This window comes from Podarcis cretensis (assembly GCF_951804945.1).
Source record: "Podarcis cretensis genome assembly, chromosome: 8".
NCBI lineage: Eukaryota > Metazoa > Chordata > Lepidosauria > Squamata > Lacertidae > Podarcis > Podarcis cretensis.
The window spans coordinates 82,163,702-82,191,011 of record NC_137177.1 but is presented as its reverse complement, the minus strand read 5'-3'; the positions used below and the strand labels follow the sequence as shown (position 1 = coordinate 82,191,011).

Here is a 27,310-nt window from a genome sequence, read left to right as displayed (position 1 = left end):
CAATAGGATTCAGAATGCAGCAGTCTGATTGGCCCTAGAACAATAGGATTCAGAATGCAGCAGTCTGATTGGTCCACAGGAGCCACCCAATCCAGCTCCAGGTGGAAGTGAATCCGCAACCTGATTGGCCTACAGGTAAATCACGCGGGGCCCATTGTGTAAATAATGTATATAAAGCAGACATTCTGGGGGAACTTCCATTCCTCCTCGCCACTATGAGCTGAATAAAGAGCATGAAATCCACTCTCGACTCCGAGTATATTTCACTTGCCTAACAGTAGGGCTGGCCCAGAAAAGCAACAAAGGGGTGTGGGTGTGTGTGTGTGTGTGAGAGAGAGAGAGAGAGAGAGAGAAATATGGTAGACAGGTGAGTGCATTTTTAAATTTTTATTCTGAAGAATCCAGCAAGGAAGGGATTCAGATGCAGTTGCTGCTGCTTGGCATTAATGGCTGGAAATGGTCTGCAAGGAAAAAAGAGAGAGTTGCAGTGTTAGGAAATGTGCCAGAGGTCTTTGGGCAGATCCACACCATATGCTTAAAGCATGGGGCTTCCCCAGAAAGAACCCTGGGAACTACAGTTCCTGGCACCCTTAAGCTATAGTTCCCAGGATTATTGGGGTGGGGAACCATGTGCTTTAGTGTATGGTGGTTGGCCACTGTGAGGACCAGACACAGGACTAAATTGGCCATTGGCTTATTAGGAAGCCAAATCAATTACATAACTAATTATAAATTTTGGATGGCTTCGCATGTGCTGTACGTCAGGGTCCGATTCCCTTTAATTCTGCCTCCACATTATTGCTCAAACCAAAAACAACCCATTCTTGATAAAACCCCTTATACCACAGCTACAATGATTAACTTCAATTCGCATCAACACATATAAAGGTAAAAGGACCCCTGACCATTAGGTCCAGTCATGACTGACTCTGGGGTTGCGGCGCTCATCTTGCTTTACTGGCCGAGGGAGTCGGCGTACAGCTTCCAGGTCATGTGGCCAGCATGACTAAGCTGCTTCTGGCAAACCAGAGCAGCGCACGGAAACGCCGTTTACCTTCCCACCGGAGCGGTACCTATTTATCTACTTGCACTTTGACCTGTTTTCGAACTGCTAGATGGGCAGGAGCAGGGACTGAGCAACGGGACTCACCCCGACGCGGGGATTCGAACCGCCGACCTTCTGATCGGCAAGTCCTAGGCTCTGTGGTTTAACCCACAGCGCCACCCGTGTCCCTTTTATCAACACATATAGTAAATTCGCAAATGAAGTTCTCGTTTCTTCTTCCTGTGTGAGGTTTTAATTTCCACCGATAGTTCCTTTATTCCTTTATCAGATATGATGTCCATATTAATTATTCCTGATCTCCTTCGTTGACTCAGAATTACTCTGGAGAGGTCTGTCTCTTTGTTCTTGTTAAGTTGTGGGTGAACATATCAGACAACACAGCGATTCTTCAAACAGCTCTTGTTTATTTACAGGCCAGAACAGAACTGAACTGAAGGGTTCAGCCGGCCTGCTTATATAGAGCTCCAGTACAACGTAACTGTAACAACTTTCTGTAACTATCCAGTCACTGAATGTCACTTTCGATCCCTTATTTGCATATGTGGACCTGAGTGAAAACTATCTACAGTATCCCTGGGCTGGCCCAGGGTGGGAACTTCAGTACATAACAGTTCTCAACTCTTCTGATGAAGCTGTAAAATTCCACCTTTGATTTCAGACAGGGAGTCACCCAATGTCCTGTCAAAGTTCTCCCCTCCACATTCAGTCGATGCAATTAATTATAATTATTCGTAAAAGAACAATCTGGTGCCCCGCCAGAGCCCTGGCATGCAGGACCTACCTCTTCAATCCAGTTGTTGAAAGCAGAGACACGGGTGAAGACGGTGGGCTTCTTCAAGGTGTTGCACCCCCAGGCAGAGACAAAACTCGTCACCCCGTGGACGTACCACCTCCCGTCAGCAGCCCGGCAGTTGAGGGGGCCTCCAGAGTCACCCTGAAATAATAGGCGAGGTGTGAAAAGGGTCTCAAAAGCCGCAACCTGTTCAAATGATGATATTATATCCATGTTGTCAACTTCCCTGATAATTCCTTAAAGTCTTTTAATTTATTACAGGAAGAATCCGCGATCAGAAAGAGGAGGAACATCAAGAAGATTGGAAGAAATTTAAGGAATATTATAATATAATGTAAGTGGAAATACTTGCAAGTACTAAATTGGTTTAGGATTAAAGTATGTTGAATTGTATAATACTATGGATTGAGGGACGCAGGTGGAGAAGGGACACAGGTGGAGCTGTGGGTTAAAGCCTCAGCGCCTAGGGCTTGCCGATCGAAAGGTCGGCGGTTCGAATCCCTGCGGCGGGGTGCGCTCCCGCTGCTCGGTCCCAGCGCCTGCCAACCTAGCAGTTCGAAAGCACCTCCGGGTGCAAGTAGATAAATAGGGACCGCTTACCAGCGGGAAGGTAAACGGCGTTTCCGTGTGCGGCTCTGGCTCTGGCTCTGGCTCTGGCCAGAGCAGCGATGTCACGCTGGCCACGTGACCCGGAAGTGTCTCCGGACAGCGCTGGCCCCTGGCCTCTTAAGTGAGATAGGCGCACAACCCCAGAGTCTGTCAAGACTGGCCCGTACGGGCAGGGGTACCTTTACCTTTACCTTTTATGGATTGAAAATATTATGAAAAGAAAGTTAGTAATTTGAATAAGTTGATTTTATTAGAAAGTGGATATTGGAAAATTGCTAAAATGAGATTTAATGAAAATCAGGAAGGATTCGAGGAAGTCACTTAACAATAGAAAGTAATTTGGATTTTTAATAGCAAGAAGTTTTATATGTTTGTTTTGTTTGTTGATATGTTTTGTTAGTTTGTGTTGTGTTATATTTGTTATAAATTTGGAAAATTAATAAAAAATAGAAAAAATAAAGTCTTTTAATTTATACTCTCCTCCCTCTTGTTTTAAGAAATTTCTATAAGTTGTCCACCCATCTATCATATTTTTTTTGTTTACTGCTACAGCTTCCAATGGTGAGAGCCAAAGTGGTTTTGCCTCGAAGAAATTATTGCATTTATCCCATACTCTATACAATTTCCCCCCTAATTATATGATTTGTAAATCCTTTATGAGCTTTCACCTTTTCATACCATAAATATGCATGCCAACCAAAAATATTGTCACGACCTTCCAAGTCTAGAATACACAAATTCTCTAATGTCATCCATTCCTTCAACCAGCAAAGACAGGCTGCCTCATAGTATAGTTTCATATCCTGCAGGGAAAGACCTCTTTCTTTTGCATCTATCAATATTTTATATTTTATTCTGTTTGGAAATGTTAAAATGATTGTAAAATTAGTGAAATGTATAAATCTGAAAGGCATAAGTCATTTTTATTTTTTATTTTTTTAAAGAAAGCTGCACCCCAGGCAATAAAAGGTGAGGTCTATAGCTCTGGAGTAGGGTCGATCATTAGTACTTGTATGCTATCTATTAAATTCATTTACCACCCACGAGCTGAAGATTGCAAAATGAATAACGCAAACTGAATCAACCAGTCCCTGTAGAAACGAGTCTAGGGTGCAATTGCTGCCCCGCAGGGGGTTGGACTAGATGACCCAGGGGGTCCCTTCCAACTCTACAATGTTAGAGTTCAAAAGTAAACCTGACCTTTGTAGCTCCGCCCACCTTTGCCTCTGGCCACACCCACCAACGGCACATGGCACCCCCAGGAAGTTGCCCAGAAGGGAATGTGGTCCCCCCGGTTGAGAAGGGGTTTCCTGCTCCTGGTTCAAAGTGCCGCAACACCCTTTGCTGCGTTCTCGTGCGAAAGACTGGGTTTGCATCCCTACCATATATTGCAAAGCTCAGCCTGCAAAAGGATCTTGAGAATTGTAGTTTCCCCCCTGTGGTGCTGCAATTCCCAGCAGCCTTAACTCCAGTTCCCTGCATTCTTTAGGGGAAATAACATGCCTTTAAATACACAACATGCCTGTTTCCTAAAGGCAGTGCCTCCTCTGGAAATCCTTCCTCCCCCGCCCCAAATTATATTTCATTAAGTTTCAACATTTTTAACACATGCAGTCAAAACACTATGTTGTCTTTTCTCTTAAACTTCTTGACTTCCCACCCCGTTCTTCAAAGACTTGTTGCTTCTCCCTTTCTTATCTCCCTTTCTTATCTTCTATCTATCAAATCAGAACCACAATATTATAATCTAATTCCTTCTGTTGCTCGTAGCTCAAATCCTGCTCATGAGTTCATCGTACCATAATATTATAGTATAATATACTATATCAGGCGTGGCCAGCTCCCAAGAGACTGTGATCTACTCCCACTATAAAAAGAACTGGCAGTGATCTACCCATTGGTTTGACCAAAGTTGTTGAGCTTTTTGTGGGGGGCCATCAGCAAAGTTGGGGGAGAAAGGCCCAAATTTGTCGAGCTTTATTATTATTATTATTATTATTATTATTATTTAATTTATTTAATTATTTTATTTTGGGGCCAGTCGATCAGGATCACGCGATAGACCAGGACTGGCTGGGGACACCCCAGGATCGCAATCAACCGGTTGGACATGCCTGTACTATATACTATAATGTTTCCTTAAAAGGTAAAGGGACCCCTGACCATTAGGTCCAGTCATGACAAACTCTAGGGTTGCGGCGCTCATCTCACTTTATTGGCCGCGGGAGCCAGCGTACAGCTTCCGGGTCATGTGGCCAGCATGACTAAGCCGCTTCTGGCGAACCAGAGCAGTGCACAGAAATGCCGTTTACCTTCCTGCCAGAGTGGTACCTATTTATCTACTTGCACTTTGACGTGCTTTCGAACTGCTAGGTTGGCAGGAGCAGGGACCGAGCAACGGGAGCTCATCCCATCGCGGGGATTCGAACTGCCGACCTCCTGATCGGCAAGTCCTAGGCTCTGTGGTTTAACCCACAGCGACACCCGTGTCCCTTAATGTTTCCTTAAACAATCTGAAAAAGGCAGGCTCCTATGGAAATCATTTCCCTCCTTGGGAACACTAGTGGCTCAGTGGCTGCTAACCAGAAGGCTGGTGGTTCGAGCCCCCCAGGGTCCCTTCCAACCCTACAATACTATAGTTTTACGACCAGCCCTTTCTGCCTTCCACTGTCTTGCCCCCAGGGTAGCTGGGGATGGGGCCCCATCGCTCAGCACAGCTATTTCCTTATACGGTGCCAGGCCCTTCTTTGCGGTTTACTGACGTTGCAGCCGGACCGGATGTCTCCCCCGGCGCAGACCATCGTCTCCTTCACAGTGTAGCTCCACCAGTCTGGTTGGCTGCAGTGGGCGTAGTCCACCGACGGGAGCAGGGCTTGCTGAAGGATGGAGGGGAGAGGCCCGCCAGCTGTAAGAGAAGGGAAGGGGTTTTGGGAAAGACAGTGGTACCTCGGGTTACATACGCTTCAGGTTACACACTCCGCTAACCCAGAAATAGTACCTCGGGTTAAGAACTTTGCTTCAGGACGAGAACAGAAATCGTGCTCCGGCGGTGCGGCGGCAGCAGGAGGCCCCATTAGCTAAAGTGGTGCTTCAGGTTAAGAACAGTTCCAGGTTCCATTATGGAGGGGCTGACTAATTAAAGTGTCCATAAAAATGCATACTGAATCTGTAGACGCATTGTACAGTCATACCTCAGGTTACAGACACTCCAGCTTGCGCGTTTTTGGGTTATGGATGCACCGAAACCCAGAAGTACCGGAATGGGTTACTTCCGGGTTTCGGCGCTCGCGCATGCGCACAAACACTAAATTGTACTTTGTGCATGTGCAGAAGTGCCAAATTGCAACTCCCGCATGTGCAGATGCGGCACTGCGGGTTGCGGATGCTGCAGGTTGCGAACGTGCCTCCTGCACAGATCACGTTCGCAACCTGAGCGTCCACTGTACAGTGGTACCTCAGGTTACATACGCTTCAGGTTACATACGCTTCAGGTTACAGACTCGCTAACCCAGAAATAGTACCTCAGGTTAAGAACCTTATTTTAGGATGAGAACACAAATCATGCTCTGGCGGTGCAGCGGCAGCAGGAGGCCCCATTAGCTAAAGTGGTGCTTCAGGTTAAGAACAGTTCCAGGTTCCATTATGGAGGGGGTGACTAATTATCAAGGAACAATTACTGCCCTACTAGGGCAGTTCACAAAACACTTTTTTTAAAAAAAATGCCTGCTCCAAAGATCTTATCTTACAACATTAGGGATTATATAGCTATATATGAAATTTCATGCATATCGGTTAATATCTTGACCCTCCTCCACGAAAATAGCTGTTTACTTAGCCGTTTTCCTATGTCGGGAAGTCTGAAATTTCAATTCAGTGGAGTGCTTACTGTTCCCAACTCTAACCCTGCGGAAAGCCATCTAATTTGATTTTGACAAGGGTTTTTTTTGTTTTTTTAATTCGCCTTTATTGATTTAAAATATCATCATACATATATTACAAATAGTTACATCAAAATTAAACACAAAAATATAATAGAAAGAAGATAAAGAAAATAAAAAGCAAAAAAGATGTTGACGTGTTGTTAGGAGGTAATTTAATTATTATTTGATTTTATACCAATGTTATGTTTCTGATGTTAGCCGCCCTAAGCCCGACTTTGGCCGGGGAGGGCGGGATATAAATAAAAGTTTATTATTATTATTATTATTATTATTATTATTATTATTATTATTATTACTTATTATTATTATTCCTTTGTAAGAAAATATGAAATAACGTAAAACCATTTTTGCAGGCATAAAATAAAATAAAAGTCAATGTATGGGGGGGGGGTGGCAAGAAATTTTCCACACCGGGTACCACCTGACTTTCCTACGCCTCTGCTCTCAGCCTAACCTACCTCGCAAGGTTGTTGTGGGAATAAAACAGGGAGTTGGAGTACCGCATACGCACCCCCCAGAGCAGTGGCGTAGCGTGGGGGGTGCAGGGGGGCCCGGCCGCACCGGGCGCAACATCTGGGGGTTAGGGTTAGGGGGCGCAAATCCACGGGTTAGGGGGCGCAAATTACTCGCCTTGCCCCGGGTGCTGACAACCCACGCTACGCCACTGCCCCGGAGTTCTCAGAGGACCAAAAAAAGGGGGAGAGAAATGCAACAAGTAAATAAATAAGGTCACGTACTGTAGAGGCGCCCCCAGCCGCTGATGTAGCAGGGGGATCCATTGGGGAGCAGGTCTCCTGGGGGTGGGATGCACCCCAGCTGCACTTTGTCATTGAGCTCTGCGCTGCGAGAAAGCTTCAGCAAGGCGATGTCATCCCTGAAAGAGGAGGAGGAGGAGGTTTTGTGTTTAAAATAATAATAATAATAATAATAAAATTTTATTTATATCCCGCCCTCCCCAGCCGAAGCCGGACTCAGAGCGGCTAACAACAGTAAAATGATACAACATTCTAAAATCGTTTCATTATAAAATCAGTTCAAATCAGATTAATGGCAACCATTGGGCTAGAGGTCTGTGAGGATTGCCAAAGGAGGGAGGCAGATTGTGCCTTGGCCAAAGGTCTGGTGGAACAGCTCTGTCTTGCAGGCCCTGCGGAAAGATGTCAAGTCCCGCAGGGCCCTAGTCTCTTGTGACAGAGCGTTCCACCAGATCGGGGCCACAGCCGAAAAAGCCCTGGCTCTGGTTGAGGCCAGCCTAACCTCTCTGTGGCCCGGGACCTCCAAGACGTTTTTGTTTGAAACCTGTAAGGTCCTACATTGGACATAGAAGGAGAGGCGGTCCCGTATAGGGCTTTAAAGGTTAAAACCAGCTCCTTGAACCTGATCCTGTACTCCATCAGGAGCCAGTGCAGCTGGTATAGTACCGGGTGAATGTGATCCCGCAGCGAGGACCCCGTAAGGTGTCTCACTGTGGCATTCTGCCCCCGCTGGAGTTTCTGGGTCAAATACAAAGGGAAACAGGGTACTGTTTACCACATGTGGTGGCCATGTACACGGCCAAAGGATTCCTGAGAAATGATATACGGTACAATGAATTAAAGAAAACGATAAAATGATAAAAAGTACCTTCCTTCTCTTTGCATTCCCAACACAAATTTGAACTTGCTTTGTACGTTTTAGCAATTTTAGTTAAAGGTATAGGGACCCCTGACCGTTAGGTCCAGCTGCGGACGGCTCTGCGGTTGCGGCACTCATCTCGCTTTATTGGCCAAGGGAGCCGGCGTACAGCTTCCGGGTCATGTGGCCAACCTGACTAAGCCGCTTCTGGCAAACCAGAGCAGCGCACGGAAACGCCATTTACCTTCCCGCTGGAGCAGTACCTACTTATCTACTAGCACTGCGTGCTTTTGAACTGCTAGGTTGGTAGGAGCAGGGACCAAACAACAGGCATAGCTGTCAACTTTTCCCTTTTCTTGCGATGAATCCTATTCAGAATAAGGGAATTTCTCTTTAAAAAAGGGAAACGTTGGCAGCTATGTCAACGGGAGCTTTCCCCGTTGCGGGCATTCGAACCGCCGACCTTCTGATCGGCAAGCCCTAGGCTCTGTGGTTTAACCCACAGCACCACCTGTAAAAATTAGCAATTTTGTCATTGTTGTTGCTTAGTCGTTTAGTCATGTCTGACTCTTCGTGACCTCATGGACCAGAGCACGCCAGGCACTCCTGTCTTCCACTGCAATTTTACTTGGTGTTAAATAGCGTGTTACCTCTGGATGCGAACGGGAACCATTCCGGAGCCCCGTTCGCATCCAGAAGCGAACGCAAACTGCGTCTGCACGTCTGCACATGCGCGGGTTGCGATTCGCCGCATCTGCACATGCACGTGACATCATTTTGACTGTCTGCGCTTGCGCGAGCGGCGAAACCCGGAAGTAACGCGCTCCGTTACTTCCAGGTCGCTGCAGTGCGCAACCCAAAAATACTTATCTCGAAGCTACTGACAAACTGACAAACTGGAACGTGTCCAGAGGAGGGCAACCAAAATGGTCAAAGGCCTGGAAACGATGCCTTATGAGGAACAGCTAAGGGAGCTGGGCATGTTTAGCCTGGAGAAGAGGAGGTTAAGGGGTGATATGATAGCCATGTTCAAATATATAAAAGGATGTCACATAGAGGAGGGAGAAAGGTTGTTTTCTGCTGTTCCAGAGAAGCGGACACGGAGCAATGGTTCCAAACTACAAGAAAGAAGATTCCACCTAAACATTAGGAAGAACTTCCTGACAGTAAGAGCTGTTCGACAGTGGAATTTGCTGCCAAGGAGTGTGGTGGAGTCTCCTTCTTTGGAGGTCTTTAAGCAGAGGCTTGACAACCATATGTCAGGAGTGCTCTGATGGTGTTTCCTGCTTGGCAGGGGGTTGGACTCGATGGCCCTTGTGGTCTCTTCCAACTCTATGATTCTATGATTCTATACTTCAACCCGAGTTATGACTGTACCAATGGTATATCATTTTCATATAGGAAAAAAGATAAGTGCCCTTCTCCCTCTGCTTACCCACAAGCCACGCAGTTGCCGTTCCAGCCAGGGTGCACATAGATGTCCTCTGAGTTCACCAGGATGTGCTGCTCTGGACCTTCCTCTTTGTTCCGGTCGTACTCACCCAGAACCACCTTGTATTTGCGGGATGGTCTGAGAAGAGAGAGGTGCGTTAAAAACCCTCTGGCTTTTGTGTGGCTGGAATGTAAGTTCACTGTAGGAACTCCCTGCCTATTGAAGATCAAGCCGGTGCTTTTGTGGTACTCCTTTCAGCACCTGCCAAAAACACCCGGGAAGAATGGCAGGCGAAGGTGATGGACTATATGGAACTGGCTGAGATGACTGGCAGAATCCGAGACCAAGGAGAAGAGTCGGTGGAAGAAGATTGGAAAAAATTTAAAGTTTATCTTCAGAAATATTGTAAAATTAAGGAATGTTAGAAAGATGTTGGAATAGAATTATGTGGTTTTAGCAGAAAAGATATAAAGGATTAAGTAAAAATAATTTGGTGAAAGAAGAGAATGCAAAATCACAATATATTAAGATAAACTATTAAGATAAAAACAAAGCTGGAAAGGATTTGCTGAAATATCTAACTGAATTAGAATACAAAAATGGGAGGTGTGAGGAAATAAGTGAATGAAAGCAAGTGATGTAAAGGTTTGATCTGGTTTTTTTTTCAATTGTTTGTATTTTTTCTGTCTTTTTCTTTTTTTCTTTTTTCTCTTTGTAATCTTTAAAATTTGAATAAATATTATTTAAAAAAATAAATAAACAAAACTGTAAAGCAAAGTAGAAGCAAAAAAAAAACCAACAAAAAAACACTCTGGTTTAGACAAGCCCTTTCGGAAAGTCAGTGCGAGTCTTAATCTGATTTTAAGTCTATTTTTTAAACCTTTCTGACGCTTTCAAATTATTTCTGCTCGTTTTTGTAAAATGTTATCGTTTTATCTACTTTGTAAGCCATTGTGAGACATTGTACACAATCAAATTTTATGAAGTACAGTGGGACCTTGGCTCTCAAACTTAATTCATTCCGGAAGTCCGTTCCAAAACCAAAGCGTTCCCAAACCAAGGCACGCTTTCCCATAGAAAATACTGCAAAATGGATTAATCCGTTCTGGACGTTTAAAGACAACACCCAAAACAGTCATTTAATATGATATTTACTATCTAACGAGACCTCTGATCCATAAAATGAAAGCAATAATCAATGTAAAAAGGTAAAGGGATCCCTAACTGTTAAGTCCAGTTGGGGACTACTCTGGGGTTGTGGCGCTCATCTAGCTTTACTGGCCGAGGGAGCTGGCGTTTGTCCGCAGACAGTTTCTGGGTCATGTGGCCAGCATGACTAAGCTGCTTCCGGCAAACCAGAGCAGCGCACGGAAAAGCTGGTTATCTTCCTGCCGGAGCGTTACCTATTTATCTACTTGCACTTTGACGTGCTTTCGAACTGCTAGGTTGGCAGGAGCAGGGACTGAGCAACGGGAGCTCACCCCGTCGCAGGGATTCGAACCGCCAACCTTCTGATTGGCAAGCCCTAGGCTCTGTGGTTTAACCCACAGTGCCACCCACGTCCCATATTAATAATAATAATCAATGTACCATACTATGAAATAAATAAGACAGCTTTGTAGATGATTAAAATCAAAATAAAAATTAATAAACAAAAGCGCCAAACTTAATCTGTTCTAAAAGTCCGTTTGACTTCCAAAATGTTTGAAAACCAAGGTGCAGCTTCTGTTTGGTGCAGGCACTCCAGAAACAATAGCCAACCACTGCATTGGACGTTTGGCTTCCGAAAAACGTTTGAAAACCGGAACACTTACTTCCGGGTTTTCGGCGTTTGGGAACCAAGGCGTTTGAGAACCAAGACATTTGAGTACCAAGGCATTTGAGAACCAAGGTACCACTGTAAATGTTTCAGCATAGCTCAGTTGGTTAGAGCATGGCGCTGATAACACCAAGTGCACAGATCTAGGACAGCTGCACATTCCTGCACTGCAGGGGGATGGACTCAATGATCTTCAGGGTCCCTTTCAACTCTACAATCCAAATTTTAAAGAAATATATCTGCTTCTTCACCTGCTTTCCCCTCTGACGCTGCCCCCCGCTGCTGTGCGACTCTCAGGTGATTGCCCATGTGGTCTCAAGGTACCAAGGTATGCGTCAAATCCATTACCCTTCCCTCTAGGCCCTCCTAGCAGTCCATGTGGCCCTTCGTTGATTGCCCACATTGCCCCCGGGTTCCTACCCCCATTTCGTGGCTGTGCTCAGTGCTTGGCGAAAGAAAGATCACGCCTTGAGAAAGATCGCACTTACGAGATGCAATGTCCGGCCGTCATGACCCAGTTGGCATCGATGAGTGTCCCTCCGCAGGTGTGGTGGAATTGTCCTCCGCTTTCATATTGCAGGGAGACCTGTAGAAGAGAGCGTAGATGATGGAGGAGCTGAGATCTGGCCAGGCTGGGAGGTCTTCACCCCACCTGAAAGGACTTTCCTTTTTTAAAAAATAAATTTTTTATTAGATTTTCCACAATGATAACACAAACCACAAAGCAAAATGATACACAAAAACAGAAAAAGAAAAAAGGGGAACAATAAACAGATAAACAATAACAACAAACTTAATTCTTCACAAATCCAACCTTTTAAACATCTTGATTGACTTCCTCAAATCCCTCCCTTCTGAGTTTCCTTGTAATTAAAAGTAACAGCTTTCCAATATCATTATTAAACTAAAACAATTTCCAATTATAGTCCATCTTATTCACTTTTCTTTCATTCTAAATCCCATTTATTTAATTATAACTTAGTTTAATCCTAGGCCTATTTGTTTCTTTCAAGTAATTTCTATTTTTTTATATTACAATATTTATTCAAATTGTCCTTAAATTTCCTCCAGTCCTCTTGAAACTCCTCTTCTTTCTGGTCGCAGATTCTTCCAGTCAGGTCAGCTAGCTCCGAAAAGTCCATCATCTTCATCTGCCAATCTGCCACTGTTGGTAGTTCTTGTGTTTTCCAATTTTTAGCAAGTAATATTTGGGCGGCCGTTGTGGCATACAAAAATAATTTAACATCTTTCTTGGGCAATTCCAAACCTGTTATTCCAAGAAGAAAGGCCTCTGGTTTCTTAATAAATGTATATTTCAACATTTTTTCCTGAAAGAACTTTCCTAGCCCTTTCCTGCTCCATTCCTCAAGAACAGGGGCAGCTGTCCAGTTGCCACTGAACTGCACCCCCCAGCAGCCCCAGCCAGTGGTGTAGCATGGGTTACCAGTGCCCGGAAAAGGTCAAGTGCTTGGGTGGAGGCATGTGCCGGGGGTCACGTGCTGAGTCCACTCAGAGGGTGAACCAATTCTGCCTCCAACAGGGATGATGGGAGTTGTAGTTCAGCCATATCTGGTTCGCCAAAGGCTCCCCACACCTCCTCAAGAGGTCTGGGACGGTGGGCGATTCCAGACTGTCGGTGCATGTGATAGTAGTTAAGAACGTTGGACGAGGACTTCAGAGCCCTGGATTCAAATCTCCACTTGGCCATGAAGGTCACTGGGGTGACCCTGGGCCAATCGCTTTCTCTCTCAGCCTTGCCTACCTCACAGGATGGTTGTGCGGATAACAATGGGAAGGAACTTCGAACTTTATGTGGATGTGACCACAGCTAAAATGAAGTCTCCCGAACCGTTAGTTGTTCCTCATAGGGGAGTTTCCCCAGTGCCCCCCCCAATTGCTCCAGTCAGCCTTCCGCTTTCCTAGGTCTAGAATAATAATAATAATAATAATAATAATAATAATAATAATAATTTATTATTTGTACCTGGCCCATCTGGCTGGGTTTCCCCAGCCACTCTGGGCGGCTTCCACAAAGACCAAAAATACACTAAGATGTCATACATTAAAAACTTCCCCGAACAGGGCTGCCTTAAGATGTCTTCTAAATGTCAGGTAGTTGTTTATCTCTTTGACATCTGATTGGGAGGGCATTCCACAGGGTGGGCGCCACTACCGAGACGGCCCTCTGCCTGGCTCCCTGCAGCTTTGCTTCTCGCAATGAGGGAACCACCAGAAGGCCCTTGGCGCTGGACCTCAGTGTCCGGGCAGAACGATGGGGGTGGAGACGCTCCTTCAGGTATACTGGGCCAATGCTGTTTAGGGCTTTAAAGGTCAACACCAACACTTTGAATTGTGTTCGGAAATGTACTGGGAGCCAATGTAGGTCTTTCAAGACCGGTGTTATGTGGTCTCGGCGGCCGCCCCCAGTCACCAGTCCAGCTGCCGCATTCTGGATTAGTTGTAGTTTCCGGGTCACCTTCAAAGGTAGCCCCACGTAGAGCGCATTGCAGTAGTCCAAGCGGGAGATAACCAGAGCATGCACCACTCTGGTGAGAGAGTCCGCGGGCAGGTAGGGTCTCAGCCTGCGTACCAGATGGAGCTGGTAGACAGCTGCCCTGGATACAGAATTAACCTGCACCTCCATGGACAGCTGTGAGTCCAAAATGACTCCCAGGCTGCGCACCTAGAACACTAAGGTGAGATGACACCACTAGGCAATGCTCCCCCCCCATGGAGGTACTTACTTGCCAGGGCCAGCTGTACGGCACAGCATCCTCGCCATTCACCACTCTCCCCGTGGGGGCATAAGAAGGTTGTCCGCAGCCATAGACTGATGAGAGAGAGGAAGGCAGTTTGCGTTGGGGGGGTCATTGATGGAAATTACCCAAATCTTCCTGCAGATTTCTCTTTCCCTGCGATTGCCTGCAAGGCGGGAAAGGCAACCCACACGCCCTCCAACATTTCTCTGATGAAAATAGGGACATCCTATTCTATAATTTTTTTCCTATTTATACTCCGTCCATCTGACCTTGTTGCCCCAGCCACCCTGGGCGGCTCCCAACATATATAAAAACATGATAAAACATTAAACTTTTTAAAAAACACACACAAAGAAACCCCCTTCCCTACTGGGGGTCGGATAACTCCATATCCTCGGACATTTCTCCGATGAAAATAAGGACAGGAAAAGGGAGACATTCTGGGATCGTGTCAGAAAGTCTTTTGTAAATCCAGAACTGTCCCAGGAAAATAGGGACACTTGGAGAGTCTGAAGCTAGGGTGGTTCCAGATTAGGCCTCAAATACCCCGATGCTAGGGACGCGGGTGGCACTGTGGGTTAAACCACAGAGCCTAGGACTTGATGATCAGAAGGTCGGCGGTTCGAATCCCCGCGACGGGGTGAGCTTCCGTTGCTCGGTCCCTGCTCCTGCCAACCTAGCAGTTTGAAAGCACATCAAAGTGCAAGTAGATAAATAGGTACCGCTCTGGCGGGAAGGTAAACGGTGTTTCCATGCGCTGCTCTGGTTCGCCAGAAGCGGCTCAGTCATGCTGGTCACATGACCCGGAAGCTGTACGCCGGCTCCCTCCGCCAATAAAGCAAGATGAGCGCCGCAACTCCAAAGTCGGTCATGACTGGACCTAATGGTCAGGGGTCAATTTACCCTTTACCTTACCTCAATGCTAGCGTTGCAACTGGCCCCAAGCCCCTGGAATCAGCGTTTCCCCACATTTCTGCTCTCAAAGCAAACAGGGGAATCTGCATTATACTGCTACGTTATACCCTACTGCTCTCAAGACCACAGTCCACCAAGCTGGGGGAGGCCCAGTATGAAAAATGACTACAGGCACGGTGGTGGTCTCAGGTGAATTGAGGAGGTGGGCTTCTAGGTTGCATGCGGGGTGTGGACTTTACCCTCAGCTGCCAACAGGAATGGGACGAAGAACCTCCACATTGTGGTGCGAGTGACCGACTGTCTGGGAGAGCGAGAATGAGCGGCAGAGCCTTTAAATACCACCCACCCTGTCTCCAAGTGGGCTGGATCCTAGCTATTGCAGGAGCCCCCAAGGGCACTGTTCAGCCTTGGATCTGCATGGCACCCGGTTCATATCTTTTTTCCCAGCACAGAGGGACATTAAGGTAGCAGGAGGAGGTCAGGACAGCTGTCTGGAGTGGGGATGTTTCCAGGTCCAACCCCCCCAGCACCTCCAGGGACAGCTGCCGATGGAAATTGTACAAAGATGCTGCCAGCCAGTGTGGGCAACACTGAAACAGTTGGTCCAAAGGTCTGGCTTGGGATAAAGCAGGTTCCTATGTTTCTATTCGGTGGGACGCAGGTGGCGCTGTGGGTTAAAGCCTCAGCGCCTAGGGCTTGCCGATCAAAAGGTCGGCGGTTCGAATCCCTGCGGCGGGGTGCGCTCCTGCTGCTCGGTCCCAGCGCCTGCCAACCTAGCAGTTCGAAAGCACCTCCGGGTGCAAGTAGATAAATAGGGACCGCTTACCAGCGGGAAGGTAAACGGCGTTTCCGTGCGCGGCTCTGGCTCTGGCTCTGGCCAGAGCAGCGATGTCACACTGGCCACGTGACCCGGAAGTGTCTCCGGACAGCGCTGGCCCCTGGCCTCTTAAGTGAGATGGGCGCACAACCCCAGAGTCTGTCAAGACTGGCCCGTATGGGCAGGGGTACCTTTACCTTTACCTTTACTATGTTTCTATTCAGATCAGATCTTTATTCAGATCTGAGAATGAGACTCTGAATCTCAGGGCTGTCCCGTTTTGGACGAAAGATTCCCGCATTCCCGGGACTTGTTGATCCTTGTGGTCCCTTTCAACTATTTGGTTGTTGTTGTTGTTGTTGTTTAGTCATTTAGTCGTGTCCGACTCTTTGTGACCCCATGGACCAGAGCACGTCAGGCACTCCTGTCTTCCACTGCCTCCCGCAGTTTGATCAAACTCATGCTGGTAGCTTTGAGAACACTGTCCAACCATCTCGTCCTCTGTCGTCCCCTTCTCCTTGTGCCCTCCATCTTTCCCAACATCAGGGTCTTTTCCAGGGAGTCTTCTCTTCTCACAAGGTGGCCATAGTATTGGAGCCTCAGCTTCAGGATCTGTCCTTCCAGTGAGCACTCACAGCTGATTTCCTTCAGAATGGCTACAATTCTATAATTCTATGACCTTATTTTTAGAAGGAAGCAGTATCTCCACATCATTTCCAGGATTTTCTGCAAATGTCCCCTGCCTGGGGAGCTGCTGCCAGCCTGTGTAGACAGTATTAGGTTAAATGGACCCTGTCTCAGTACAGGGCATGCTTCTGTGTTCCTATAGTGAAAGGAAAATCTTTCTCGAAGTGCCTCTCCAGGGCTCAGTCCTGGACATCAGCTTCTGAAGATGTGAACTGTCCAGGAAAAGATTGCCTCTGAATATAATAAGAGTGCCTTGCCTTTGCCTCTAGGCACCCTGAGGCATTTCCTCTCAGCGGGTTTAATCAGAGACACCTTGGGTTTTAGAAATGAAACCCCAGCAGTCTGATTTTCATGGCCATTAATGGTAATGTGCAGTGCGGCGATGCTGCTTTTTTTAAACTCGCCAGCTGAAGCATGGGGGGGGGGGCAGAAACCTCCCGGCTTTTGCAGAGATCACTAGTGAAATAGGCAACAGCTGTGAATTAAAATGGCATTTGTGAACCACAGGCTCCTCTTTGGTCTCCAGGAGCTTTCCCAGAGTTCAGTTTCCTTGGGATGAAGGTCGGCAGAGATGATGGTGTCTTTAGGATACAGTGGTACCTTGGTTCTCAAACTTAATCCGTTCCGGAAGTCCGCTCCAAAACCAAAGCGTTCCAAAACCAAGGCGTGCTCTCCCATAGAAAGGAATGCAAAACGGATTAATCCGTTCCAGACTTTTAAAAACAACACCCAAAGCTGCCATTTAACATGATTTTTACTATCTAACATAAAATGAAAGCAATCTTCCATAAAAATGAAAGCAATAACCAATGTATTGTACTATAAAATAAATAAGACAGTATTGTAGATGGTAAAAATGGAAAAAAAAAATCCTTACCTGCGCTGATGATAGTCATTGTTTGGATGAGGGGCTTTTATCCATTTCCACAGTCACACAATCAATCAATCAATCAATAAATCAATCAGTCCATAGCTGAACTGCATTGCACACAGCCACAAAAACAAATGAACCGAAAAAGCCTCAAAAACAAACAAACGCAAAATAAACAGCAAAAACAAAAGCGCCAAACTTAATCTGTTCCGGAAGTCGATTTGACTTCCAAAATGTTCAAAAACCAAGGCGCAGCTTCTGATTGGTACAGGCGTCCTGGAAACAATAGCCGACAGCCACATCAGACTTTCAGCTTCCAAAAAACATTCAGAAACCGGAACACTTACTTCCGGGTTTTCGGCGTTTGGGAACCAAGGTACCACTGTATCCGGTTTGACTCACACATATGCACAACCTGAGCATGAGATGGAGGGCTCACGGCATTGACACCCCAACACATCTTGCATCTTCATTAATCACTGCTTTGGCTCCAGCACAGATGAGGCAGGTATCTGGGTCTCTATTTTCCATCCTCAGCTCTCTGGCTCTTGTTTTCCTACCAAGCAGCTAGGAGAGTGGAGTCCATGGGCCTGGAGGGAACAATCCCTCGCAGCCTGGCTCATTCTTTGGGGCTGCTGATAAAGGACACTTAAATGGCCAACTGAAGCCATCATCTTACAAATAAACTTGTCGGACCAGTTCAGTGATAGAATCCTCTCTTAGATTCTAACCCTTGCTTTCTCGAAAGATTGGAAAAGACTCAGGGCATCATCCATACTGATATTGTCAGGCTGCATCTCTGATCAATTCTTGGGAGGCAGAGTGGTAATGGAGGAAGTTCGGGGCAGTAAAGGCAAGTGAGGGTCTAATTCAGGGTTGGGGAATATCTGTGGCCCTGCAGGTGGTTTTTGGACTGGTGTATAAAACCCTGACATAAATAAAGGTGCTCCGATTCCAGCTCCCATCAGCCCTGGCAATTGTGGTCCGACAGTGTCTGCAAGGTCACAGGACCCCTGTCCCTGAACTTGACCGTCACTTGCCTTTAGTGCTCCGGTTTTAGGAGTCAATAAAAGATGTCGATGGCGGAGAAGGGACATTTCCCCTTGAACAGGACAGAGGTGAGAGATCAGTAGTCATAGCTGTGCCTTGGAAACCACAATTATTATTATTATTATTATTATTATTATTATTATTATTATTATTATTATTATATTTATACCCTGCCCATCTGGCTGGGTCTCCCCAGCCACTATGGGTGGCTCCCAAAAGAACACTAAAAACAGAATAAAACTTCAAACATTAAAAACTTCCCTAATCAGGGCTGCCTTCAGATGTCTTCTAAAAGTCAGGTTGTTGTTTATCTCTTTGACATCTGATGGGAGGGTGTTCCACAGGGCGGGTGCCACTACCGAGAAGGCCCTCTGTCTGGTTCCCTGTAACCTCACTTCTTGCAATGAGGGAACCGCCAGAAGGACCGTGGCGCTGAACCTCAGTGTCCGGGCATAACGATGGGGGTGGAGACGCTCCTTCAGGTATACTGGGCTGAGACTGTTTAGGGCTTTCAAGGTCAGCACCAACACTTTGAATTGTGCTCGGAAACATACTGGGAGCCAATGTAGATCTTTCAGGTCGGGTGTTATATGGTCTCGGCGGCTGCTCCCAGTCACCAGTGTAGCTGCTGCATTCTGGATTAATTGCAGTTCCTGGGTCCCCTTCAAAGGTAGCCCCACACAGAGCGCGTTGCAGTAGTCCAAGCGGGAGATAACTAGAGCATGCATCACTCTGGCGAGACAGTCCGCGGGCAGGCAGGGTCTCAGCCTGCGTACCAGATGGAGCTGCCCTGAATACAGAATTAACCTGCGCCTCCATGGACAGCTGTGAGTCCAAAATGAGTCCCAGGCTGCGCACCTGGTCCTTCAGGGGCACAGTTACCCCATTCAGGACCAGGGTGTCCTTCACACCCACCCATCCCTGTCCCCCCAAAACAGCACTTCCTGTCTTTTTTCCAGTACTAAAAACATTCTTCCTGTCTCCCCCCCCCCCCCGCTTCGCCTCCCCTCTTCTAAATCTGCATGGCCTGGGACCCATAGCAGGTGTGAAGGCCGCTGGGATGGCAGATCATTAACCAGCAGCTGATCTGGGAAGGTTATCCTGTAGCCAGCTGGGCAAGCAAAGAGAGGATGTGGGGTGGAGAGCCAGCTCTGTGAAATATCATTGGGCTCCCTGAACCCGAGGTGAAGTCAAATGAGGACGCCGGGTATTAGGCGGGGGGGGGGGGCATAGCTGTCAACTTACAGATTTGAAAATAAGGGACCAGCAGCCTTGAAAATAAGGGAGCAGCCAAAATAAGGGACCTGCAGCCTCACCTGTTCCAGGCACTCCAGTCTTCCTGTCCTCCTGCAGTCTGGTCAAACTCATGCTGGTAGCTTCGAGATCACTGTCCAACCAACTTTGTAACCAGAGGTTCAACTGAAGAGAATCTGAATCACATGCACCACAAGGCCTATGCAGCCTCAACTTAAGATGGCTTCCCAGCCTGGCTTTGCATTGCAAAGTTTGCAGCAGCACGTGCAACAAAATGGCATCCAGCATTCAAAAACCTCCTCAGCTTGCATTATCTAGCCACACACAAGGCATGCAAGCTCCACCCCCAGTTGTTCTTAGACTTCTTATTGGGTGAGCAACACAGCCAAGCAACACAGTTGAGTCTCCCTACTCCCTGGCCGGCAGGGAGAGAGGGAGAGGAGCTGCTTCCTTTGAAATTTAGGGGACATCATTTAAGGGACATCCATCAATAAGGGACAGCAGTGGGACATGACACTGGAATAAGGGACTGTCCCTTCAAATAAGGGACACTTGACAGCTATGGGGGGGGGCAGCTGCGGGGGGCAGGCAGCAGCTCCCTCATCATTCCCTTTAAACTAGCTTGCTCTGTGCCTCCAAAGCTACAGACCTGCAATGTCAATTCCTTGCCCTCTGATGCAGCTGCCGCACAAATGTCCGCCGCCTGAAATCCTGGGGCTCTGCTGCCGGCCAGTGTAGAAAATATTGAGCTAGATGGACCAAGGGTCTGACTCAGCCTTCCAGCCCCACATCTGGGGTGATGGGGGCAGCGGCTTTGGCTGGGGAGGGCGGGAAATAAATAAAAAAATATTATTATTTTCAATGTGCATGTTTTTATGCCATTTTCTTTCCTGACAGAAACATGTTTTGCAAAACAATTTTCCTTAATACAGTGGTACCTTAAGTACTTAATTCGTTCTGGAGGTCCATTCTTAACCTGAAACTGTTCTTAACCTGAAGCACCACTTTAGCTAACGGGGCCTCCCGCTGCCGCCGCACCGCCAGAGCATGATTTGTGTTCTCATCCTGAAGCAAGGTTCTTAACCTGAGGTACTATTTCTGGGTTAGCAAGTCTGTAACCTGAAGCGTATGTAACCTGAAGCGTACAGTGGACGCTCAGGTTGCGAACGTGATCTGTGCAGGAGGCACGTTCGCAACCTGCAGCATCCGCAACCCGCAGTGCCGCATCTGCACATGCGGGAGTTGCAATTTGGCACTTCTGCACATGCACAAAGTACAATTTAGTGTTTGTGCGCATGCGCGAGCGCCGAAACCCGGAAGTAACCCATTCCGGTACTTCTGGGTTTCGGTGCATCCATAACCCGAAAACGCGCAAGCTGGAGTGTCTGTAACCTGAGGTATGACTGTACAATGCGTCTACAGATTCAGTATGCATTTTTATGGACACTTTACCACAGGTGGCGCTGTGGGTTAAACCACAGAGACTAGGGCTTGCTGATCAGAAGGTCGGTGGTTCGAATCCCCGCGACGGGGTGAGCTCCTGTTGCTCAGTCCCTGCTCCTGCCAGCCTAGCAGTTCAAAAGCACGTCAAAGTGCAAGTAGATAAATAGGTACCGCTCCGTCGGGAAGGTAAACGACGTTTCCGTGCGCTGCTCTGGTTCTCCAGAAGCTGCTTAGTCATGCTGTCCATATGACCCGGAAACTGTAAGCCGGCTGCCTCGGCCAGTAAAGCGAGATGAGCACCGCAACCCCAGAGTCGTCTGTGACTGGACCTAACAGTCAGGGGTCCCTTTACCTTTACCTTTTTTTCCAAAAAATAAATGTTTAGGGGGACTCACTACTCATATTGAAGTACTGCCCATCAATGAGGCCAAACTTAGATTCCAAAAATGTTTAGGGGTATGCGCACCCCTGTGTCCCCCCAGAAAAAGCACTGCTTTACCCTTCTTCTTCTTGTCGTTTAGTCGTGCCCGACTCTTCATGACCCCATGGGCAAGAGCACGTCAGGCACTCCTGTCTTCCACTGCCTCCTGCAGTTTGGTCAAACTCATGCTGGTAGCTTCGAGAACACTATCCAACCATCTTGTCCTCTGTCGTCCCCTTCTCCTTGGGCCCTCCATCTTTCCCAACATCAGGGTCTTTTCCAGGGAGTCTTCTCTTCTCATGAGGTGGCCAAAGTCTTGGAGCCTCAGCTTCAGGATCTGTCCTTCCAGTGAGCACTCAGGGCTGATTTCCTTCAGAATGGATAGGTTTGATCTTCTTGCAGTCCATGGGACTCTCAAGAGTCTCCTCCAGCACCATAATTCAAAAGCATCAATTCTTCAGCGATCAGCCTTCTTTATGGTCCATCTGCTTTACCCTAGTTATATGTATTTTTACATATATATATATAAAGATACACAAATACATGGCCGTAGAACTGCATTGCAAATTCTGGAGAAGTGCAGATTTTCGAACGATTGCCATGTTTTGGCTCTCATACTATTTCAGAAAGTTCTAACAAGGTAAATGAGAAGCGAAGTGAATTTCTCCTGAAAGCTTTGGCTGTCTCTCTCTCCTCCCTAAACCTTCTCTCTGTTTTCCTCCTTCCGCCAGAGGGAGCAGTCTCCCCCCCCTCCTCCAACCTTTTTGTCGCTCCACAAACCCTTGCCTCCCTTCTCTAGGGAGAGCTCTTGAACTCTGCAGACTACCCCTCCAGTTACCTTTGACCCTTCATTTAATCTCCCTGGGAAGGAAGGAACTGGGGGGCGGGGGGGGGGGGAGACAGTGGCCCAGCTAAGCAGGGAAAAAAATTGTTTTGCAACAAGGCAAAGTAAATTTCTCCCGAAAGCTTTGGCTCTCTCTCTCTCTCCGCTAAACCTTCACTCTATTTTCCTCCTTCTGCCAGAGGGCAGGACCCGTGGAATACCTTTCCGGCCCAGGCAACCCTGGCCAACGGTGACAGTCGGTTCTCAAAGCAACTCTTGGCTATTGAGCAATCTTTCCTTTGGACTGTTGCTGTGGACAAATTTAGAGCACAAGGATTCCCGGAGAGAGAATCCTGGGAAGTGTAGTTTGTTATGGGTGCTGGGAATTGTAGGTCTGCGTAGGCTGAGCTACAGCAAGTCTCTGCAGTCTATGGGAGAGTTTCTGCTGCAAGTCCCAGAGATCTCAGAAGCTGGCTCCACAGTGGCTCAGAGCAGGGCCTTTGGTGTGGCTGCCCCTGTTCTGCGGTGAAATATACTCAGAGTCGAGAGTGGATTTCATGCTCTTTATTCAGCTCATAGTGGTGAGGAGGAATGGAAGCTCCCCCAGAATGTCTGCTTTATATACATTATTTACACAATGGGCCCCACGTGATTGGCTAATTCCGGGATTCTCCTGTAGGCCAATCAGGTTGCGGATTCACTTCCACCTGGAGCTGGATTGGGTGGCTCCTGTGGACCAATCAGACTGCTGCATTCTGAATCCTATTGTTCTAGGGCCAATCAGACTGCTGCATTCTGAATCCTGTTGTTCTAGGACCAGTCAGACTGCTGCCTTTTGGATCCTATTCAACTCAGTCGATAACATGCGGAACAAGGGGGAGAAGATATGGCTTCACTTTACAAAGACGTATTTGTTCCAACGGGCTTTCCGAGCTGCATCACTGGGTCTTTGCCACAAGGGTCTCTCAAATGTATTTATTGTTTTTCAATGGCCTTTTATGTAAATCACCTTGAGACTGGTGATTTTAGGAGGCGATTAAGAACCTAAGAAGAACCTGCTGGTTCAGGCCAATGGCTCATCTAGTCCAACCTCCTGTTCTTACAGGGGCCAACCAGGGGACAAGCAGGATTCGAACGCAAGAGCGCGTTCTCCCCTCCCCTGAATAGCAACTGCTATTCAGGAGCATTGCTGCCTCCAAACCGTTACGGCTAATAGCCACATGAATTTGTCCATTCCTCTTTCAAAGCCATCTAAGCTGCTGACCATTGCTGCTTCCTGCGCAAGTGAGTTCCATAGTTGAACTGTGCATCCTGTGAAGAAGTAAAATAGGTCAGTGCTTAACAATAATTAAGGGACACGGGTGGCGCTGTGGGTTAAACCACAGAGCCTAGGACTTGCAGATCAGAAGGTTGGCGGTTCGAATCCCGGCGACGGGGTGAGTTCCTGTTGCTCGGTCCCTGCTCCTGCCCACCTAGCAGTTTGAAAGCACGAAGTGCAAGTAGATAAATAGGTACCGCTCCGGTGGGAAGGTAAACGGCGTTTCCGTGTGCTGCTCTGGTTCGCCAGAAGTGGCTTAGTCATGCTGGCCACATGACCCGGAAGCTGTACGCTGGCTCCCTTGGCCAATAAAGCAAGATGAGCGCCGCAACCCCAGAGTCAGCCATGATTGGACCGAATGGTCAGGGGTCCCTTTACCTTTACCTAACAATAATTGATGATGATGATGATGATGATGATGATGATGATAATGATTCAGGCTGTCCCTGAATAAGTCTGGCCCAACCCATAGCCTCGGACATGCCTTGGACCTGGTGTTTACCTCTATGGATGTTGGTGATTTGACACTAAGTAAAAGTGAAACAAAAGAAGTGTCATGGTCAGATCACTTCCTGGTGCAACTGGACTTCTCTGCGACCCATCCCCTCTGCAGGGAGGTGGGATCAATTCGGATGGTCCGCCCCCGCCACTTAATGGATCCAAATGGTTTCCAGAGAGTGGTAGGGGATGCTTTATCCCATGTTGATGGCCTTTCAGCTGATTCCCTGGTGGCCCGCTGGAATGTGGAGTTAACCAGGGCTATTGACTGTTTGGCTCCAAAGCGCCCTCTCCGATTGCATGGAGCCCGGACAGCCCCGTGGTTTTCCACGGATCTGAGGGCAATGAAACAATCGTTGAGACGGCTAGAGCGCCGGTGGCGGATAACTCATTCCGAATCTGACCGGACACAGGTTAGAGCTCAACGTCGAGCCTACCAAGTGGCGATAGCGACGGCGAAGAAGAATTTCTTCACCGCCTCTATTGCATCTGCAGAAAACAGCAGCAGGAGACTTTTTCAGGTGGTTCACAATTTAGCGGAACCACCTGCAGCATCGGGGCCCAGTACGGGCCACATGTTCTCCTGCGATGATTTTGCAAAGTTTTTTGCAGATAAAATCGCTCAGATTCGGGAAGAAGTAGACTCCACCGTGGGAGCAGGACCGGGGCGGGAGAGTGCTAGAGTTCTGTCTGGTCAAGTTAAGTGGGATCAATTCCAATCTGTTACCTCCGAGGATGTGGACAGGCTGCTTGGACGAGTGAAACCAACCACCTGTCTCCTGGATCCTTGCCCATCCTGGCTTATAAAAGCTAGCCGGGAAGGACTGGGCGATGGGCTTCGTGGGGTGGTGAATGCTTCCCTCCGTGAGGGAGCCTTCCCAGACCCGCTGAAAGAGGCGGTTATTAAACCGCTTCTTAAAAAACCATCTTTAGATGCGGCCACGATGGCCAACTATCGCCCAGTCTCAAATCTTCCATTCTTGGGCAAGGTGACTGAGCGAGCGATTGCTGAACAACTCCAGGCACGCCTGGAAGAAGCGGACCATTTGGATCCCTTCCAGTCGGGATTCAGGCCTCATCATGGGACTGAAACTGCCTTGGTCGCACTGGTTGATGATCTCCGGCGGGCTAGGGACAAAGGTGAGAGCTGTTTCCTAGTTCTGCTGGATCTCTCAGCGGCGTTTGATACCATCGACCATAACATCCTTCTGGACCGTCTTGAGGGGCTGGGAGCTGGGGGCACTGTCATACAGTGGTTCCGCTCCTTCCTCCTGGGCCGTGTTCAGAAAGTGGTGGTGGGGGATGAGTGTTCAGACCCCTGGGCTCTCACTTGTGGGGTGCCTCAGGGTTCTGTCCTCTCCCCCATGCTTTTCAACATCTACATGCAGCCGCTGGGAGAGATCATCAGGGGGTTTGGGCTGGGTGTTCATCAGTATGCGGATGATACCCAGCTCTACCTCTCTTTTAAATCAGAACCAGTGAGGGCGGTGAAGGTCCTGTGTGAGTGTCTGGAGGCGGTTGGAGGTTGGATGGCGGCTAACAGATTGAGGTTGAATCCTGACAAGACAGAAGTACTGTTTTTGGGGGACAGGAGGCGGGCAGGTGTGGAGGATTCCCTGGTCCTGAATGGGGTAACTGTGCCCCTGAAGGACCAGGTGCGCAGCCTGGGAGTCATTTTGGACTCACAGCTGTCCATGGAGGCACAGGTTAAATCCGTGTCCAGGGCAGCTGTGTACCAGCTCCATCTGGTGCGCAGGCTGAGACCCTATCTGCCTGCGGACTGCCTTGCCAGAGTGGTGCATGCTCTGGTTATCTCCCGCTTGGACTACTGCAATGCACTCTACGTGGGGCTACCTTTGAAGGTGACTCGGAAACTACAACTAATCCAGAATGCGGCAGCTAGACTGGTGACTGGGAGCGGTCGCCGAGACCATATAACACCGGTCCTGAAAGACCTACATTGGCTCCCAGTATGTTTCCGAGCAAAATTCAAAGTGTTGGTGCTGACCTTTAAAGCCCTAAACGGCCTCGGTCCAGTATACCTGAAGGAGCGTCTCCACCCCCATCATTCTGCCCGGACGCTGAGGTCCAGCGCCGAGGGCCTTCTGGCGGTTCCCTCATTGCGAGAAGCAAAGCTACAGGGAACCAGGCAGAGGGCCTTCTCGGTAGTGGCCCCCGCCCTGTGGAACGCCCTTCCAGCAGATATCAAAGCGATAAACAACTACCTGACATTCAGAAGACATCTTAAGGCAGCCCTGTTCAGGGAAGTTTTTAACGTGTGATATTTTACTGTATTTTTGGTTTTTATGGAAGCCGCCCAGAGTGGCTGGGGAGGCCCAGCCAGATGGGCGGGGTATAAATAATAAATTATTATTATTATTATTATTATTATTATTATTATTATTATTATTTATTTATTTATACCCCACCCATCTGGCTGGGTTCCCCCAGCCACTCTGGGCGGCTTTCAACAAAATATTAAAATACAATAATCTGTTAAACATTAAAAGCTTCCCTAAGCAGGGCTACCTTCAGATGTCTTCTAAAAGTCTGGTAGTTGTTCTTCTTTTTGACATCTGGTGGGAGGGCGTTCCACAGGGCGGGTGCCACCACCGAGAAGGCCCTCTGCCTGGTTCCCTGTAACTTGGCTTCTTGCTGCGAGGGAACCGCCAGAAGGCCCTCGGTGCTGGACCTCAGTGTATGGGTAGAACGATGGGGTGGAGACACTCCTTCAGTATCAACATGACACATCAGAAAACCACAGCCACCCCTCCAAAGTGAATAGTTTTGTTTTGAACCAGCCAGTTTTCATGACAGATAAATGAATATTAATAATAAAATGGGGGTGTATGGTGTGTACACGGCTCTGGTTATTAAAACTGCTACACCAGACAGCCTGGATAGCTCGGTTGGTTAGAGCATGCTGCTGATAACGCTACGGTTGGAGGTTCGATCCCTGCGTGGGACAGTTGCATATTCCTGCACTGCAGGGGGTTGGACTAGATGATCCTCAGGGTCCCTTCCAATGCTACAATTCTATGTTACACAAAGGGAGGGCTAATGGGAACGGAAGTGGGGTGCATTACAATATATCACCCCCTCTCCGCAAGAAACATATCAACATGACACGTCAGAAAACCACAGCCACCCCACCAAAGTGAATAGTTTTGTTCTGAATCA

At 47.8% G+C, this 27,310-nt stretch overlaps 1 protein-coding gene across 1 annotated transcript; it reads right to left on the bottom strand.

Moving 5' to 3' along the window:
* Positions 1-390: 390 nt before the first annotated feature.
* On the bottom strand, positions 391-15,244 carry CELA3B (chymotrypsin like elastase 3B). The gene is made up of 8 exons (XM_079987275.1): positions 15,188-15,244; positions 14,019-14,104; positions 11,763-11,860; positions 9,459-9,593; positions 7,147-7,283; positions 5,231-5,373; positions 1,848-2,000; positions 391-461 (listed from the first exon to the last, which is right to left on the bottom strand). Exons 1-8 carry the CDS (start codon positions 15,225-15,227, stop codon positions 444-446), a joined length of 810 nt encoding a protein of 269 aa, XP_079843401.1. The 5' UTR covers positions 15,228-15,244; the 3' UTR covers positions 391-443.
* Between the last annotated feature and the right edge of the window lie 12,066 nt (positions 15,245-27,310).

Bases quoted from the DNA above. Each gene is read 5' to 3' on its own strand.
- CELA3B (XM_079987275.1), bottom strand. From the start codon at position 15,227: ATGTGGAGGTTCTTCGTCCCATTCCTGTTGGCAGCTGAGG. The intron at 11,861-14,018 runs GTAAGTACCTCC...TCTCTTCTACAG, and splicing joins CGTACAGCTGGCCCTGGCAA to GTCTCCCTGCAATATGAAAG. The intron at 7,284-9,458 runs GTAAGCAGAGGG...CTCCTCTTTCAG, and splicing joins GGCAACTGCGTGGCTTGTGG to GGATGACATCGCCTTGCTGA.